The 17589-nt window shown below is 48.2% G+C and overlaps 1 protein-coding gene across 4 annotated transcripts in view; it reads left to right on the top strand.

Annotated features, from left to right (window-relative positions):
• The window catches only part of OBSL1 (obscurin like cytoskeletal adaptor 1), a 368734-nt gene that overhangs the window by 115266 nt on the left and 235879 nt on the right, over nt 1-17589 (top strand). For all 4 annotated transcript variants that reach the window (XM_069227203.1, XM_069227206.1, XM_069227205.1 and 1 more), the window contains exon 4: nt 11396-11656. In XM_069227203.1, coding sequence (XP_069083304.1) covers nt 11396-11656 — 261 coding nt within the window. The remainder of the gene's footprint in view (nt 1-11395; nt 11657-17589) is intronic.

Below are 17589 nucleotides of genomic sequence, written 5' to 3'. Positions count from 1 at the left end.
ACCCGCATGAGATGAAGGGGTGAGAGAAAAGCAATGCAGAGCTGGCAGTCGCATGTAGGTGCCCAAGCAGCTGCATCAGATGAAGGGGTGAGGGCAAAGCAATGCAGAGCTGGCAGTCGCATGTAGGTGCCCATGCACCTGCATGAGATGAAGGGGTGAGGGCAAAGCAATGCAGAACTGGCAGTCGCAGGTAGGTGCCCACACACCTGCATGAGATGAAGGGGTGAGGGCAAAGCAATGCAGAGCTGGCAGTCGCAGGTAGGTGCCCACACACCTGCATGAGATGAAGGGGTGAGGGCAAAGCAATGCAGAGCTGGCAGTCGCAGGTAGGTGCCCACGCACCCGCATGAGATGAAGGGGTGAGGGCAAAGCAATGCAGAGCTGGCAGTCGCAGGTAGGTGCCCACGCACCTGCTTGAGATGAAGGGGTGAGGGCAAAGCAATGCAGAGCTGGCAGTCGCAGGTAGGTGCCCACGCACCCGCATGAGATGAAGGGGTGAGGGCAAAGCAATGCAGAGCTGGCAGTCGCAGGTAGGTGCCCACACACCTGCTTGAGATGAAGGGGTGAGGGCAAAGCAATGCAGAGCTGGCAGTCGCAGGTAGGTGCCCACGCACCTGCATCAGATGAAGAACTGAGGGCAAAGCAATGCAGAGCTGGCAGTCGCATGTAGGTGCCCACACACCTGCATGAGATGAAGGGGTGAGAGTGAAGAGCTACAGAGGTGCAGTTACATGCGAGAGATGGAGGGTCGCTAATGGTGACAGTAATAGGTGAGTGCACACTCACCTGCTTGAGATGTAGGGCAGAGAGTGAATCAATGTGGAGGTCACACGCGAGTGCACACTTAGGGAAGTGAGAACTGGAATGCTGTATTTATTTATTAAAGCAAACAAGACCTGAGAGAATCAGGGAGCTATACATAACAAAATGGTGCAACCATAAGTCCAAGAATTGAGTAAATTACTATCAGACAGAAGAATATATCAAAATAGTTGTATTTAATTGAATTGTTTCAGCTACAAGCCTTACAATAATATAAAAGCAATGCACACAAACAATAAAACTTAATTACACATAGAACCATTGATCACAGTTTAAAAGCTTAATAACAGCAAACAACTCCGCTCAAACTAGTCCATTACTCGTGAGAGAATCACATACCCCTGTACAATTAAGTAACAAAGCTCGAGTGCAGTTTTCATACAATTCACTCCACTAGACTTGAAAAGGGGTAGAGCCACCGGCGCATCATCAAATTTCTTGCAAAAGAGAGTAAAATGGGCCACATTGTCTACCTCCCCATGAGTGCAATCACAGCACGCCCAACCTGTATTTTATGTGTAGAGACCGCTTCAATACGGGATAAAACGGATCATGGACATTATTAAAATAGTAACTTGTGATCGAGTCGGGCCTAAATTCCCGATGCATCAAACTCGTCTTGTTAAATTCCTGATACCGATCTTTTACCTGGCCCACAGTATCCTGGTTAACTCTGCCAGGATCCTCCCAAAGATCCTCTAGCCAAAGGTTCCCTACGGTCTCTTTGACATGAGTTCCCCAGGCGCGCCCCCCAGGTCCGCCGCTCGCAGCGACCTCGTCGAGGGTTTCTAAATACGCTGCCACCCTGGGGTTATGAACTAGCCTCACCCAGTACATTATTGGCCTTAAGGCTGACAATTCTTATATCGGCACCAGACTTAACTCTGCAAAGAGGGCCTTCAAGAGGGGTTCCTGGCCGTAGCCCCAATAAGGTTCTCAGAAAGTTGTTCTCAGAAAGTTGTCCTCAGCTACGTGCAGCGCACTAGTATTCGCATTTCCCCAGAGCTCCTCTCCATAGAGCGCTGCAGCCACTGCTTTTCATGCATATATTTCCAAAATGATGCTAATATTTCTAACTCCAGCCTTATACTTGAACTTCAGTATTGCCCCAGATTCTTGTTTGAGGGCGATAGCTGCCTTCTGAACGTGGCAGTCCCAGCTTAAATTCTCAGACAACTGCACACCTAAATTATCGAACCGCTTAGTGACCTCAGTTGGTACATCATTAATTGCTAGTTTCCGTCAAAAGCTGATAGAGTGCCACAAGGTCATCCACATGGTCTTCATACAGTTGATGGTCAGTGATTTTTCCTTGCAATATTTAACAAAGCGGACGAGCAGCCTATGGACCGTAGATTTCACAGTGTGCCATAAGTACTGCGTCGTCCGCAAATATTGGGATACTCCTGCCAGCTACAACAGGGACGTCTAGCTGTTCTACTAGGAGGTAGTGGACCACATCATTCAGAAAAAGGCTAAAAAGTAGAGGTGCCAGGACGCAGCCTTGCCGGGCTTCCTTTTGTATCCGGAAGAGATCCGTGCACTCCCCGCTCGTCCCGTATCTCACTCTGGCCGTGTTGTCTGAGTGCATTGCTGCTATAGCTTTCACTATGGAGGTATCTACCCTAAGTCCACACTGACCTTCATAATTTGCCCCTGTCCACTGAATCAAAGGTAGTTTTCAGGTCCATGAAGACCAAATACAGTGAAGACCTCCTGATTACTGTAAATGTATATGCAATCAGGTAAAGGTGGGTGATCTGATCAATAGTTCCCATCTGAGATCAGAAGCCAGCTTGCACTTCTGTTATCACACCCTGAGCATCGGCTGACCCCTGAACGCGATTGAGAAGAACTTTTCCTAAGACCTTTCTGGCTCCATCCAGAAGGGAGATTGGCCGATAATTAGCAGGGCTGCCTTGATCGCCCTTTTTATAAATCAGGACAATAATGGCAAAACGCCAGGACTGCAGAACTGCATTCCCCTCAAGGGCTGCATTAAACACCTTAGTAGGGTTTTAACCCAGTAATAAGGTGCCTTGCAATAAAGGTCCACCAGCACCAAGTCAGGGCCTTATTCCTTTTCTTTGCTCCGAGCATTCTGAGTACTTCCGGGATCAAGATTCCTATTTCACATGGGGTGGCAGAAAGGACATCTCGCATCTGCCTGGAAGCCAGGGAATCGGCCACAGAGATGCTATTTAGTGGACTTAAATGATGGGCCCAGGCAACTGAGCATATACAGGTTTCTACATGTGCTGCCCCCTCCCCCACTCTGGCCACCAGTTATCAGAATTTTTTAGAGTTATGGTCGACTGCGGTTTCTTTGAGTTCAGCCCGCAGTGTATTTTGGTACAACTGTTTCTTAGTTGCCAGTAGGCTCTTATAACCTCTTCTATGTTCTCTAAATTTCTCATCACCAGCGGAGCTCTCATGGCGCAATGATAGGGCAAGCGAAACACCTCTTGTCGCCCTTGTGCACTCGTTATCAAACCAGCCATTACATCCTGACTGTCCTTTTCTGCTGTTACCAACTAACTTAAATATTACAGGTTTGGACCACAGGGCCCTCATCTCCCCTATCATCGCGTCATAGGCAGCTAAAATCAAGGCGCTATCATTGGTCAGAGCATTTATAATAGATTGTCCATGATTAGCTATTATAGACTCGAATTGAGGGAATCCCTGCCAATACTTCTCACCATCCCACAATATTCTCCTTCTACAATTGGCTGGAACAATCTCCCTCTCATATAACCCATGGGCCCGGCCTGTCGTGGTTTCTATCCCCAGGAGATTCGTCCTCATGTTGAGGGCAAGTGGATTGTGATCACTTTCCACTCTGCTAACCACAGACATATCAAGGATAGATAACCATGCTTCCTCATTAATCATAACATAATCAATGACTGGTGAGGATCTACCATTGTCGAAGGTTGCCTTGGCAGCACCATCCGACTTAGAACGGCCATTGGCAGGAAAAGGTCAATAAAGGCCTCAGCTTTTTTGTTGTCTTAAAATACCTCATAGCTGTCCCAGGGATTCCCATACTACGGTCTTCCATCAAGACTTCACTACTATTGATGGCGTTGAAGGCTAGTGTGTTAAAGTCTCCACAGATCAGCATCACATTCCTACCTCTTCCATACCCCCTTGTTATTTTATCATCTACCATGCCTCTTCTGATGTATGCGGAGCAGTCTTTCCAGATTGCCTGGACCCCTGGGGACTGCCCTGGTGGAATATATACATTTAAAATATCAATCAAACCTCCTCTTCTCCTGACCTGAGTCTCGCACGCTGGATATTGGCAGCAGCCGTCGAGGGTGGTGCATCTACTTGCTCTAGTTTGCAGTTTAACCTGCACAAGACCCGTGTTGAAATACCCCCGATGGGCGTCCCTTCCTAGAGCGGGTGGCCAGCGTATCAAACCCCAGGAACCCATTGGTGCATATCCCTTCAGCAGCCCATGCTTCTTGAAAGCAGCAAATGTCATATAGACTAACAAATTGTAGCCATCATTGTCTTCAGTTTTGCTAGCCAAACCTGCTATGTTCCAGGACAGAATTCACAAATAACCCCCTTCAGGTTATTACAAGGGGAAGATATGGGGGGTGTATACAAGGGGAGTAGCAGAATACGGAAGGGGTTTCTTCACCGTTCAGTCAATTCTTGCTTCAGGGGAAATTCCAGAATCACCAACCAATACAGCCGCTACCCATGACCTGTCCTCGCAGTTGTTCCCTTTTTCCTATCATCATGGCTGGGGATCCTGGTTTGTCTACAGTTCCAGTGATGGTCAGTGTTTCTCGCACTCTGCTGCCCTCAGCTATATTTCTCTTCTTTTTTCGCCATAATGCCGATCCATGCCTAGAAGGGCTACCAGCCCTGGACATATCTGAGCTACTCCCACACCGCTCGGCCCAGCCGGTTTCCTTCTGGTGGAAGTTAGGGCACGGCTGCACATCGACCCCCTTTATGTGGAAGCGATCTGTGGATTAATGTGGCTATGCCTGGTAGAGCAAACTCAACTGGAGATGAGAGGCAGGAGAGAGCAGGATCACCTTGAGAGATGGCAGAATAGGTGCACCTCCTGCCATGATCGAACTGCTGTTGCTTGCTTCCCAACTTTACTAGTCTCACATCGCTGGAGGCAAGAACTCTCAGCTCTGGTACACCATAGGACCTGTTTAGAGGTTGATTTGAACCAACATCAGGGAAGAGATCGATGAACTCCAGCAGTGCCCGCTGTATCTTCTCCCTGACACATCAGGAGAGGCAGCAGTACTATCATAATACAAATCGCAAACATCCAGGCTGTCCCTACATCTAGGACCTGAGGGCACGTAAATGGCAAGGCGTCCGGATTCAGGCTGGAAAGCACCCTCGGTTCTCTGGGAATACATGAGTCTTCCTGCCCAGTTTGAACTGCCAGCATCTCCTGGGTGCAAGGCAGAGGGCTACCAGTCTCAGCTATTCTCCTTAGGCCCTTCCTCGCCATCATTCTTTTTTCTTTCATGGAGCCTTTCTTCTTATTCCTGGGCATCCTTGCCCTCAATGGAGATTTTTGGCAGACTGCTCCTTACGATATACCCCCCACACTTTGATTACCCTCACAAGGTTGAAGTTGCATTTGGGAGGATCGTGAGAGGTCCGCTTCACCCCAGCATCCAGCAGTCTGACGGGGCATTATCAGGCGAGGGGCAGCTGGGTTTCTGGTATCTGTCTTCTCCCCGCTAAGCACATCCTTGGAGCTGGCGACTGAGATAGCCCCTCTATCTACATGGTTCTTGGGGTTAGAGATCAGCCATTTGTGAGACTAGACTGGAAATGGTGTAGCCCTCTTCCCGTTTTTGGGGCATTTCCCTTCTTAATATTCCAGTTTCATCCAAGGCTTCGCCCTGTGGTCCCAGAACTCTCCTTTTACATTCCCCAGTGCCAAGTGGTGGCTCTTTAGATCCAGTAGTTGCGTCCTTTCCTCTAGGGCTAGCCTGGTGCCCTTCTGCAGGAAGGCTGCTGCCCCTCCCTGCCGCACTGGGCCCAGTGCCCTCTCCACTGCCGTGGGCACCCTCGCCGCAGGGGTCAGCCATGAATCCATTGGTCTGTACTTGACTCCCGGTTTGAACAGGGGTGAGATCTACGCTTTGCGTCTGTGCTGTACTTCTTGTGAGACACGGGGGTTAGGCCGGCTGTAGCTAACACACTGAGAAGACTGAGAAAGAGGATCCTGATTCCTCCCGTCTCTTCTTTTTCCACCTGGGACTAATGCCTGCAGAATCATGGTTAACACAGACTCTATGTGCTCGGTACGCACCGAGGAGTTTCTCCAATAGTACGACAATCGAAGCTCGGACATTATTTAATGCATTCATAGCCTCGGACATTACGAACCCTCGTGGGGAATCTGCAGGTACAGAGTTAGTCCTTGGGTACTGGCGAGCAGAGATATGCTGGTATATGGAATCAATCGAGCGGAAGCCCCCACTGGGGGAGGAGTTATTATTTGTAAATTTAAAGTCAAACGCAGCGTCGGCTGAGGCCGCGGAACTGCCTCCAGATGCCAGCAAAACGTTAGATGGGCTGCAGGATCCAGCCTTATTCCTGATGGCTATTGGGCCGCAGGGTACATCAGGGAGCGTGTAATTCAAAAACATCAGGGAGCTTTCATTGAGGTAATCGCTTGTTCCCCTCTGGATGCCATCGCCCAGATCGTCAGGTTCATTGCTTGGTGGCATTAGTTCCCCAGTGGGGCAAATATGAAGCAGGGGCTCATTCAAGACCTCATGGCCCTCCCTTCTCAGTGGCACCCTGGGTTCACTGCCCAACCTTGGGCTCTCCAATGCACCATGTTGTCTCTTTGGCATGGGACATGGCTTCCTGTGAGTTTGCTCATCCACCGTCACTGTCCTTGCTGGTCCAGCTGGAGTAATTTTAACACTCTCAGCAACTCTTGTCTCGCTGCCTTCTCTCTAGACGTCCGCCGCGGGATTCTCTAGCATCATCACCCTCCCCCAATGCAGCCCCCTGCAGCCCTAGCCTCCCCTCCAGTTCTGTTTGCTCATGAATCTGCTGTAGGTGGGCGCCTTATCCACCTTCTGATGGAAACCAGTAATTAACCTCAGGAAGTCTAGGAGCAGCCTCACTGCAGGTGCCATCTAGTGGGGGTGTAGCTGGTGTAGCGGGGGAAGGTCAGGTCCTCCAGGTGTAAGTCCATGGGGAACACCGATGATCCCAACCGTGGATTTGGGCTCCTTCCACCCAGATCCTTTTGCCTTTGGTTGTATCATGCTCAACCTGCTATAGACTCTCACTGAGCTCCTCAGTCCTGTCTGCCTTGCACTGGCCTTTCGTCTGTTTTTCAACGTCATTCTCTGATGTTTTCTGGCAGTGACCAATTGATTTATCGTTCAGCCACTGCAGTGAAGTACTATAGCTACAGACAGTTACAATATCCCAGAAATATGTACCACACGGCCCCAGTCCAGGTGGCGGGGGAGAACACGGAGTGGAGCAAGCCACACCGGGTCCTATCAAAATAGAAAAATTAGTAGTGCAGGTTAAGATGTGAGGCTTCTGGGGGAAGGGTGGACGTGAGAGGATGGTGCTCAGAATTTGGAGGAGTGGAGGTCCAGATTCCTGGTGCAGATCCTAAGGATTGATCAAGCGTGCGTGATTTAAGGTGGGCGTGTCCAGTAGTAGTGTTGCGTGTGTCATTCAGATTTGCCTGCCAGAGGTATGCAGTTTCCGGTTCAGGTAGATAAGGCTCTTTTGAGTAGTGCAGGTGAGTTTGAGCAACATCTTTGCTTCCAAGGGGAGTCTGTTGAGGAAGACAAGGTTGTGGACAATATGTTCACATGTTCGGGATTCTGTGGCTAGTCTGCTGGTTCAGTGTAGTTCAGCCCTGAGGTGTGCAAACAGTAGTGAGTTACGAATACTCTAGTCTGGGAAGGTCAAAGGCATCGAAGCCTAAGTCTTAGGCTGGAATTGCTAGATCCGGCAGCAGAAGAGTTGGAACTGCCCTCGCTTTGCTCAGCTATTGATGTGCTCTGGAGGGTTCAGATGTTTGTCTAGGATGAGTCCAAAGGAACTCTACAGTGCTTGGATCACTCTCGAGCAGGGAGATCTCCTGGACTCACTTTTGCTTGGGAGTGGGGGTATCGGAGGGGAGATCAGGACCAGATTTATCAGGGGATTGCGTCGCCCTTGCATCACGCAGCATGTCACAGGGCAGTCTAACCTTTACTGGAGCCTTATTGACTTAAGGCTTATACATTCACTATTCAGATTGATTTGCTGTCAGTTTGTTTTCCGTAAGGACACATTGCCACATACCTTCTTGAAGTAAACATTGTCCCCAATTTCCCATAAGTGCTCCACATCAGAGTAGTAAGCGCTGTATGATGTTACAATATAATGCGGTACAAAGTATTCCTATCACTCTATCTGCTAAAAATTCACAATACCATTTAATTGCATTAAAAACTTTCTATAAAGGTTACAGGGACGTTATAGTTAGGCTCACATTTTAAACGTGTCAAACCATAGAAATTCACCAGTTATAGTTAGAGCTATCTCAAGTAACTATAACTTGTGCCCGACTGTAACTATAACTCGTGCCCTCATCGAATGTGTCTGTCCATATCTAGTTACACTCAAACCAATGACAGCCTCTTGTTATGAACAGGCCTTACAGTGGCGCAGGCAGGAAGAGCCTTGAACATAGCAAGAGGCTTCCTCTGGAGTTCTTCGAGAACAGCATTGCAACGCAGCGCATTATAACACCTTACATTTTGCTACGTGAAACGAGAAGAGAAATGAGAACACACATCATGGCTGTGTTAACATTCAAGATGTAGGTGAAGCCTAGTTTGGGCCAAGTTTAGTTAAACAGAGTTAAATACAGCTTTGTAAAGCGCAGTATTTTTGTTTTAGTGCAAGTATGTCCATCAATCTAGCAAAACATTGTTTACAAACTAGAAAAAGTATCTAACAGTAGCATGCTACACCGTGCAGGGTGTGTGATTGGAAGGTTGTTGTCCTTCCATCAATCCTATGTGAGGCGTGTTTCGTGTCATGCGTGAGGCCCACCAAGGGTTGGTTATAGTGTTATGGGAACAAGCCCTCAGCCGTCTGATGGATGAAGAGTCTGAGAGATGGTCACTCAGTAGAGTTTTGAGTAATCTGCAGCTTTGCACAGCTCTCCAGGCTCCTTCATGGTATTTCTAATGCTCACGAACCACTACATTGCTTACTGCACAGGGTTGTTCAGCCTAATATTTCTGTTTATGTTTGTGCAGGCTAAACAATATACTAAAACATGTTGCCATACAACATGGGTTTTTGAAATTGTTGCATATGTTCCATTTAAACACCTTTCAGTTTAATATTTTCCCATCTTAGATTAACTAGGTGAATTGTAAAATTAAATGTAAGTTTTTGGGGAATATTGAAAGGAATATCATACTGTAGTCTGAAAAAAAGTTGTTTAATGTATGTACCATGTCCTCAGGCTTTATTTTGGGGTACTTGTAAAAGCACAATAAACCAGAGTTAGGCCAGGGGGCGATCAGACTTGAGCCTCTGCCCACCTATACTCTGCCCATGACAACCGTAGATTCAGCCTGGCTTCTCCTTGACCTTCTCCATCCTTCAGTATTCCCAGGCTATGATCCTGCCCTAGATTGTGGGTGTCTGACCTCTCTGTGACCTTCTCATACTTCCAGTCTGCCCAGACCCTGATCCTACCCTAGATTGTCTGACCTCTCCTTGACCTTCCCATACTTCCAGTCTGCCCAAACCCTGATCCTACCTTCGATTCTGTCTGGCCTCTCCTTGACCTTCTTCGTCCTTCAGTATTCCCAGGCTATGATCTTGCGGTAGATTGTGGGTGTCTGACCTCTCCTTGGCCTTCTCATGCTTCCAGTCTGCCCAGACCCTGATCCTTCCCTATATTCAGCCTGACCTCTCTGTGACCTTCTCATACTTCCAGTCTGCCAAGACCTTGATCCTACCCTAGATTGTGACTGACCTCTCCTTGACCTTCTCATGCTTCCAATCTGCCCAGCCTCTGATTCTACCCTAGATTGTCTGCCCTCTCCTTGACCTTCTCATGCTTCCAGTCTGCCCAGGCTATGATCTTACCCTGCTTTCACATGTGCCTTAAAGTGTACCCCGAAATAAAGATCTAGAAGCCAGAGTGTATAGGTTACAACTTTGCCTCAAACTTGTACTACCTTTAGGACAGGAGACGCTAGGGACTGGTGCAAGGTCAGGGGCCGGTTACGCTGACGATGAAGCCAGGAACAGATGCCAGTCAGTGCAGATGTCAGTCTGGGAAATGGTGAGGACAGGCCAGGATGAAGCTGGTGTTCAGTCCTTGGAAGGGGATATTGGGGGTTCAGCCAAGGTCAGATAAAGGTCAGTCTTAGAGTGTTGCTAAGTTAGGGGCAGGCCAGACTGGAATCACAGGCTGGGTGAGGCAGGCTTGGGTTCAAACTAGGGTTAGGGGCACAAGCTGTGCCTCGTTAGGGTCAGGGACTGCTCTGGTCCAAGCTGGCGTTTAGTCATCGTGGGCAGGATTGGCTGGTGTGAAAAGTCAAGCCTGGAGAAGAATATACTGCAGGCCAGCAGCAGGTCAGGAGCAGGGAAGACGGGGGGCCTGAGGTGGGTCACACAAATGACCGGGCCTAGGCTACATTAGAGGCCAGATTATGCCACAGACGGAGGCTAGGCTGCATGCAGAGTAAAAGGCAAACCGGAGACAGGTAAAGCTGGAGGCCACTGGCAGGTCAGATCGAAGGACCTGGAACACTGCACTGGGGGCCGGGTTTGGTACGACCAGAGCCTGGGGAAGGTCATTTTGAGGTCCTTAGTTCTGGCTGCATGTCATTCTAAGGTCCGGGGGGGGGGTCTGGCTGGAAGTCATTTTGAGGACCAGAAGTCTAGCTGTAGGTCACTTTGAGGCCCATAGGTCTGGATGGAGGTCAATTTGAGGGTGAGGAGGTCCAGAGATCTGGCTGGAGGTTATTTTAAGGTCCAGAGGTCTGGCAGAAGGTTATTTTGAGGTCCACTGGTCTGGCTGGAGGTTACTTTGAGGTCCACGGGTCTGCCTGGAGGTTACTTTGAGGTCCATAGGTCTGCCTGGAGGTCATTTTGAGGTTCAGAATTCTGACTGGAGGTCATTTTGAGGTTCAAGAGGCCCAGCGGTCTTGCTGGAGGGCATTATGAGGTCCAGAGGTCTGGCTGGAGGTCACTTTAAGGTTCAGAAGGTCCAGAGGTATGGCTGGGGGTGATTTTTAGGTCAAGAGGTCTAGCTGGAGGTCATTTTGAAGTCCATAGGTTTGACTGGATGTTACATTGAGGTCCAGAGGTCTGCCTGGAGGTCATTCTGAGATCCAGAAGCCTGACTGGAGGTCATTTTGCGGTTCAGGAGGTCCAGAGGTCTGGCTGGAGGTCATGTTGAGGTCCAGAGGTCTGGCTGGAGGTCATTGTGAGGTCTAGAGGTCTGGCTGGAGACGTGGGGGCTGGTTTGGATGCATCTGCTTAACAGAACTGACCTCTTATCTATTTCCAGGGCCCATCGTGAAGCGCCTGCCCCGTAAGCTGGATTTGCTGGAAGGAGAGAATGCTGCCTTCTGTGTGGAGACGGACATTGTCACAGATGAGGTTTGCTGGGCCAAGGATGGACACGACCTGGAGGAGAACCACAGAACCGTTCTGAAGAGCTTTGGCAGGACCCACATTCTAGTGCTGGTGAACGTGGCTGTGGAAGATGCTGGTGTGGTCACCTTCTCCACAAAGGACTCGCAGACCTCATCACATCTGAGGGTCAAAAGTAGGTGTCCATGTATCTCAAACTGTGAGCGTTATACCCAGAATCCTCAAGGTGAGACTGGTGGACAAGGGGACTAGGATCACTTGTGCAGAATTACGTGCACAACAAAACAGAGTTCATGGCAAGCAAAGCTTTGTGCACATCCATGCAAGGTATAAGCAAAGGATCTAGTGCCCTGTGCAAAGATCATTGCACACCTGGGTTAGTGTGTAAGCAGTGAATCTAGTGTACTGTACAAAGATCCTTCCACATCTGTGCTAGTGTGTCCGCACTGGATCTACTGCATTGTGCAAAGGTCCCTGCACATCCGTGCTAGTGTCTATGCATTGGATGTAATGCTCTGTACAAAGATCCTCGCACATCTCTGCTAGTGTGTACGCAGTGGATCTATGCTCTGTACAGAGATCCTCGCACATCCATGTTAATGTGTAAGCAGCAGATATAGGGCACTGTGCAAAGATCCACCCACGTCCGTACTAGTGTGCATGCAGTGGATCTAGTGCTCTGTGCAAAAATCCACACATATTCATGCTAGTGTGTATGCAGTGGCTCTAGTGCTCTGTACAAAGATCCTCGCACATCCGTGCTAGTGTGTATGCAGTGGATCTAATGTGCTGTGCAAAGATCCCCACACATCTGTACTAGTGTACACGCAGTGCATTTAGTGTGCTGTGCAAAGATCCTTGCACATCCATACTAGTGTGTATGCAGTGGATCTATGCACTGTACAAAGATCCTCACACATACATGCTAGTGTGCATGCAGTGGATCTAGTGTGCTGTGCAAAGATCCTTGCACATCCAGGCTAGTGTGTAAACAGTGAATCTAATGCTCTGTGCAAAGATCTCCGTACATCCAGGCTAGTGTGTAAACAGTGAATCTAATGCTGTGCAAAGATCCTCGCACATCCATGCTAGTGTGTATGCAGTGGATCTAGCGCTCTGCGCAAAGATCCTTGCACATCCAGGCTAGTGTGTACGCAGTGGATCTATGTTCTGTGCAAAGATCCCCACACATCTGTGCTCCCCACACATCCGTGCTAGTGTGTATGCAGTGGATCTTTGCTCTGTACAGAGATCCCCACACATCTGTGCTAGTGTGTACGCAGTGATCTATGCTCTGTACAAAGATCCCACACATCCGTGCTAGTGTGTACCCAGTGGATCTATGCTCTTTACAGAGATCCCCACACATCCGTGCTAGTGTGTACTCCGTGAATCTATGCTCTGTACAAAGATCCCACACATCTGGGCTAGTGTGCACTAAGTGGATCTATGCTGTGTACAAAGATCCCACACATCCGTGCTAGTGTGTACGCAGTGGATCTATGCTGTGTACAAAGATCCCACACATCCATGCTAGTGTGTACCCAGTGGATCTATGCTCTGTACAAAGATCCCACACATCCGTGCTAGTGTGTACGCAGTGGATCTATGCTGTGTACAAAGATCCCACACATCTGTGCTAGTGTGCACTAAGTGGATCTATGCTGTGTACAAAGATCCCACACATCCGTGCTAGTGTGTACTCAGTGGATCTATGCGCTGTACAGAGATCTTCGCACGGCCCATTGACCCTATGGGTGCTGGTGCAGGTTCCATAGTTTGTACTGTGTGTATGCCTATAACACAACCGCTCATGAAGGATTAGTGAATGAATGAATGAAATGTGTAAAGCACACAGCTACTCCAAGGGCTTGTCTCGGTGCTACTCTGCTAAGGACAGCATGAGAAAGCGCCTTCTTCCAGCGGCCTCCCAACGGAGAGCAGGCCGTGCACGCAGGCGCTCCTCCAGGCCTCACCTGCAGCCTGCACTGGTGCACTCTGCAGACTCTGCGAGGCAGACACAAGGCCCTGAGCCGTGCGCAACTATTATTATAGTGCAAACTGCACCTGCCCCGTGGTGCAAGCTGCTGGCCTGGAGCATGTGCACAAGCATGTCCATCGATGCACGTGCGAATCAGTTATATGACAAAATGGGAATGTAGGTCAGCCACGGATCCTACTCACAATCAGTGCAAGGCATTGCACAATAAGAGTGAATTCTGTCCACACACTCACGCGCTCCAGGCTGGGAATGTCACAATACTCAAAGGTTATGAGCTAAAAGCTGGATGGAGGCGCCACTTGCATCATTGCTTAGCGTGATGAAGCTAATGGGGGCAGAGGGTATGGGCGCCCCCACTCCGCCCCCGGCTTCCATTTGCTTCTCACTGCATGCACCCCTACACCCGCTGGGGCGCTGCCAGCACGTGGATGTCATTGTTAGTGACTGTGAGAGCAGTAGGGGTGGGCGAGCTGCAAACTAAGAAGGAGAGCCGAGCCAGGACCGAGCCAGGGGTCTGGCTTGGCTCTTAGAGCCTGTGCACGAGCCCAGCAGGCATATATTACCACGTGAGTCGTGGAAAAAGGCAAACTTCTAAAAAGTGCACCTTTTAATAGACGGAAGCATTTCACTTTCGAGCATTAGACTATATCGCCTCATTGAGAGCTATTTTTTTAAAAGTGCTAGTTTGTGAAAAATGAGCTTAGAGACATTTATGCCCCCCCCACCACCGCCCTAATGACTGTTCCATTAGTGAAACATGAGGTGAGTGAGTTCTCAAGAGGTTCCTGTCTGTGTCCTGGGGCCCCACAAATAGACCTACCTCGTGAATATTAATGAGGTAGGTCTTGGTTTGTGACCCATTGGGAATCGCTAAAATCACAGGGATGGTGGCCTGCTGGTGTCAGTAGACCACCATGTCTGTGATTGCTTTCAAATACAATTAAATAAAGCAATCTTTTTTTTAAATGCAGCCTGTTTTCCTTAAAAAAAAACAAAATAAAAGTTTTCTTTTAATTTTTTAAGAGTAGGCAGTGGTCCCCTTGGGGACCTTTTCCGATTTGCAAATGGGTTACCACCTACTTGAAGTAGGTGGTAAAATGCAAATGTTTTGCAACCGCATTTCGGTCACAAAACATTCACACATAGACTGCAATTCGGTATTAGGACGGGGCGCCCTAAACACGCCGCTTCCTAATACCGAATCGCAAACATACTTTGTGATGTGGTAATAGATTACCGAATCGCAAATTGGGCTTTGTACGTGTGAAAAAAGCTTTATGTGTTCGCAAACGGATCTATTCTGCGAATTGATCTGTTGCGACCACAAAAAAACATATGTACGTGTGGTCCCTAGGTTACTAAAATCACAGCAACATGAAAGTCTTTTAGAAAAGAGGTTCCTATACAGACATATCCTGAGCGGATGTCTTTCAAGGCGGTCTCAAATGCAACGATGAAGGAAAAAGAGGCGCAGGGAAATAAGGTCACTGCTTAAGATCACACAACTTGGTGAAGGAGGGAAGCAGAGATTGGTCCAGTTGTCTGGGATACATAATTCAGCTGTGTCTGCAAGGGTAGACCTTTGTCAATACACAAAGATGCAGATGTATCAAGCATTTTTCCAATCACAAACGGCCCAATCTCAGAATCATACTGTTTTTGACCAGAAAAATGCATTTTGATATGTATTAATCCTAAATTGTGATATGGTAACATGTTACTGATTCGAAGTTTAGAATTGTGAATAAATACTGATTCAGTACTAGGAAGGGTTGTGTTTAGGGCATCCCTTCTAAATACCAACTCAGAATGGGATGTGTGAATGTTTTGTGACCGAATTACAGTCACAAGACATTCGCATCACATATGGTAAGGGGTCCGATTAGGAAAGGGGTCCCTCTGAGAATGTTTAAAAAAACATTGTATGAGCAGGCAGTGGTCCCACAGACCACTGTCTACTCTCAAAAAATCAAAATGAAACTTTTCATTTTTTCTTTATAAACGCATTCCGTTTGCCTTTAAGGAAAACGAGCTGCATTTAAAAAAAGATTGCTTTATCCAAAAGCAGTCGCAGATGTGGTGGTCAGTTGACCTCAGCTGGCCACCATCTCTGTGATGGCTGCGATTCCTAATGGGTCGCAAACTGTGACCGTCCTCATTAATATGCATGAGGTAGGTCTATTCGTGACCCACTAGGAATCTCTAATGAAACTCAAAAGTTTCATACATTAGGAATACTGATTTCCTATTGTACTGTTAGCTCATGCACATCGCTCGCTCACCATCAGTGAGTATACTGTGTCCTTAGCTTGTGCACGGGGCTCACTCAGCAGCAGTGAATATACTAATGTACTGTTAGCTCATTCACAGGGCTCACTCAGCAGCAGTAAATACACTAATGTACCATTAGCTCATGCACAGGGCTCACTCAGCAGCAGTGAATACACTAATGTACTGTTAGCTCATTCACAGGGCTCACTCAGCAGCAGTAAATACACTAATGTACTGTTGGCTCACTCAGCAGCAGTGAATACACTAATGTACTGTTAGCTCGTGCAAGGGTTCACTCCAAAGCTGTGAATACACTGATGTACTGTTAGCTCATGCACAGGGCTCACTCAGCAGCAGTGAATACACTAATGTACTTCATCTCATACACAGGGCTCACTCAGCAGCAGTGAATACACTAATGTACTGTTAGCTTGTGCACAGGGCTCACTCAGGAGCAGTGAATACACTAATGTACTGTTACCTCATGCACGGGCTCACTCAGCAGCAGTGAATACACTAATGTACTGTTAGCTCATGCACAGGGCTCACTCAGCAGCAGTGAATACACTAATGTACTGTTAGCTCGTGCACAGGGCTCACTCAGCAGCAGTGAATAAATACGCTAATGTAGTGTTAGCTCGTGCACAGGGCTCACTCAGCAGCAGTGAATACACTAATGTACTGTTAGCTTGTGCACAGGGCTCACTCAGCAGCAGTGAATACGCTAATGTAGTGTTAGCTCGTGCACAGGGCTCACTCAGCAGCAGGGAATACACTAATGTTCTTCTAGCTTGTGCACAGGGCTCACTCACCAGCAGTGAATACGCTAATGTACTGTTAGCTCGTGCACAGGGCTCACCCAGCAGCAGTGAATACGCTAATGTACTGTTAGCTCGTGCACAGGGCTCACTCAGCAGCAGTGAATACACTAATGTACTGTTAGCTCGTGCACAGGGCTCACTCAGCAGCAGTAAATACACTAATGTACTGTTAGCTTGTGCAAGGGCTCACTCCGAAGCTGTAAATACGCTAATGTAGTGTTAGCTCGTGCACAGGGCTCACTCAGCAGCAGTGGATACGCTAATGTAGTGTTAGCTCATTCACAGGGCTCATTCAGCTGCAGTGAATACACTAATGTACTGTTAGCTCGAACACAGGGATCACTTAACTGTAGTCAATACGCTAATGTACTGTTAGCTCATGCACAGGGCTCACTCAGCAGCAGTGAATACACTAATGTTCTTTTAGCTGGTGCACAGGGCTCACTCACCAGCAGTGAATACACTAATGTACTGTTAGCTCGTGCACAGGGCTCACTCAGCAGCAGTAAATACACTAATGTACTGTTAGCTTGTGCAAGGGCTCACTCCGAAGCTGTGGATACGCTAATGTAGTGTTAGCTCGTGCACAGGGCTCACTCAGCAGCAGTGGATACGCTAATGTAGTGTTAGCTCATTCACATGGCTCATTCATCAGCAGTGAATACACTAATATACTGTTAGCTCGAACACAAGGATCACTTAACTGTAGTCAATACGCTAATGTACTGTTAGCTCGTGCACAGGGCTCACTCAGCAGCAGTGAATACACTAATGTACTGTTAGCTCGTGCACAGGGCTCACTCAGCAGCAGTAAATACACTAATGTACTGTTAGCTTGTGCAAGGGCTCACTCCGAAGCTGTAAATACGCTAATGTAGTGTTAGCTCGTGCACAGGGCTCACTCAGCAGCAGTGGATACGCTAATGTAGTGTTCGCTCATTCACAGGGCTCATTCAGCAGCAGTGAATACACTAATGTACTGTTAGCTCGAACACAGGGATCACTTAACTGTAG

The sequence above is a fragment of the Pleurodeles waltl genome, chromosome 3_2 (genome assembly GCF_031143425.1).
Source record: "Pleurodeles waltl isolate 20211129_DDA chromosome 3_2, aPleWal1.hap1.20221129, whole genome shotgun sequence".
NCBI lineage: Eukaryota > Metazoa > Chordata > Amphibia > Caudata > Salamandridae > Pleurodeles > Pleurodeles waltl.
The sequence above is the reverse complement of the archived record's forward strand: the minus strand, read 5'-3'. Positions and strand labels throughout refer to the sequence as shown.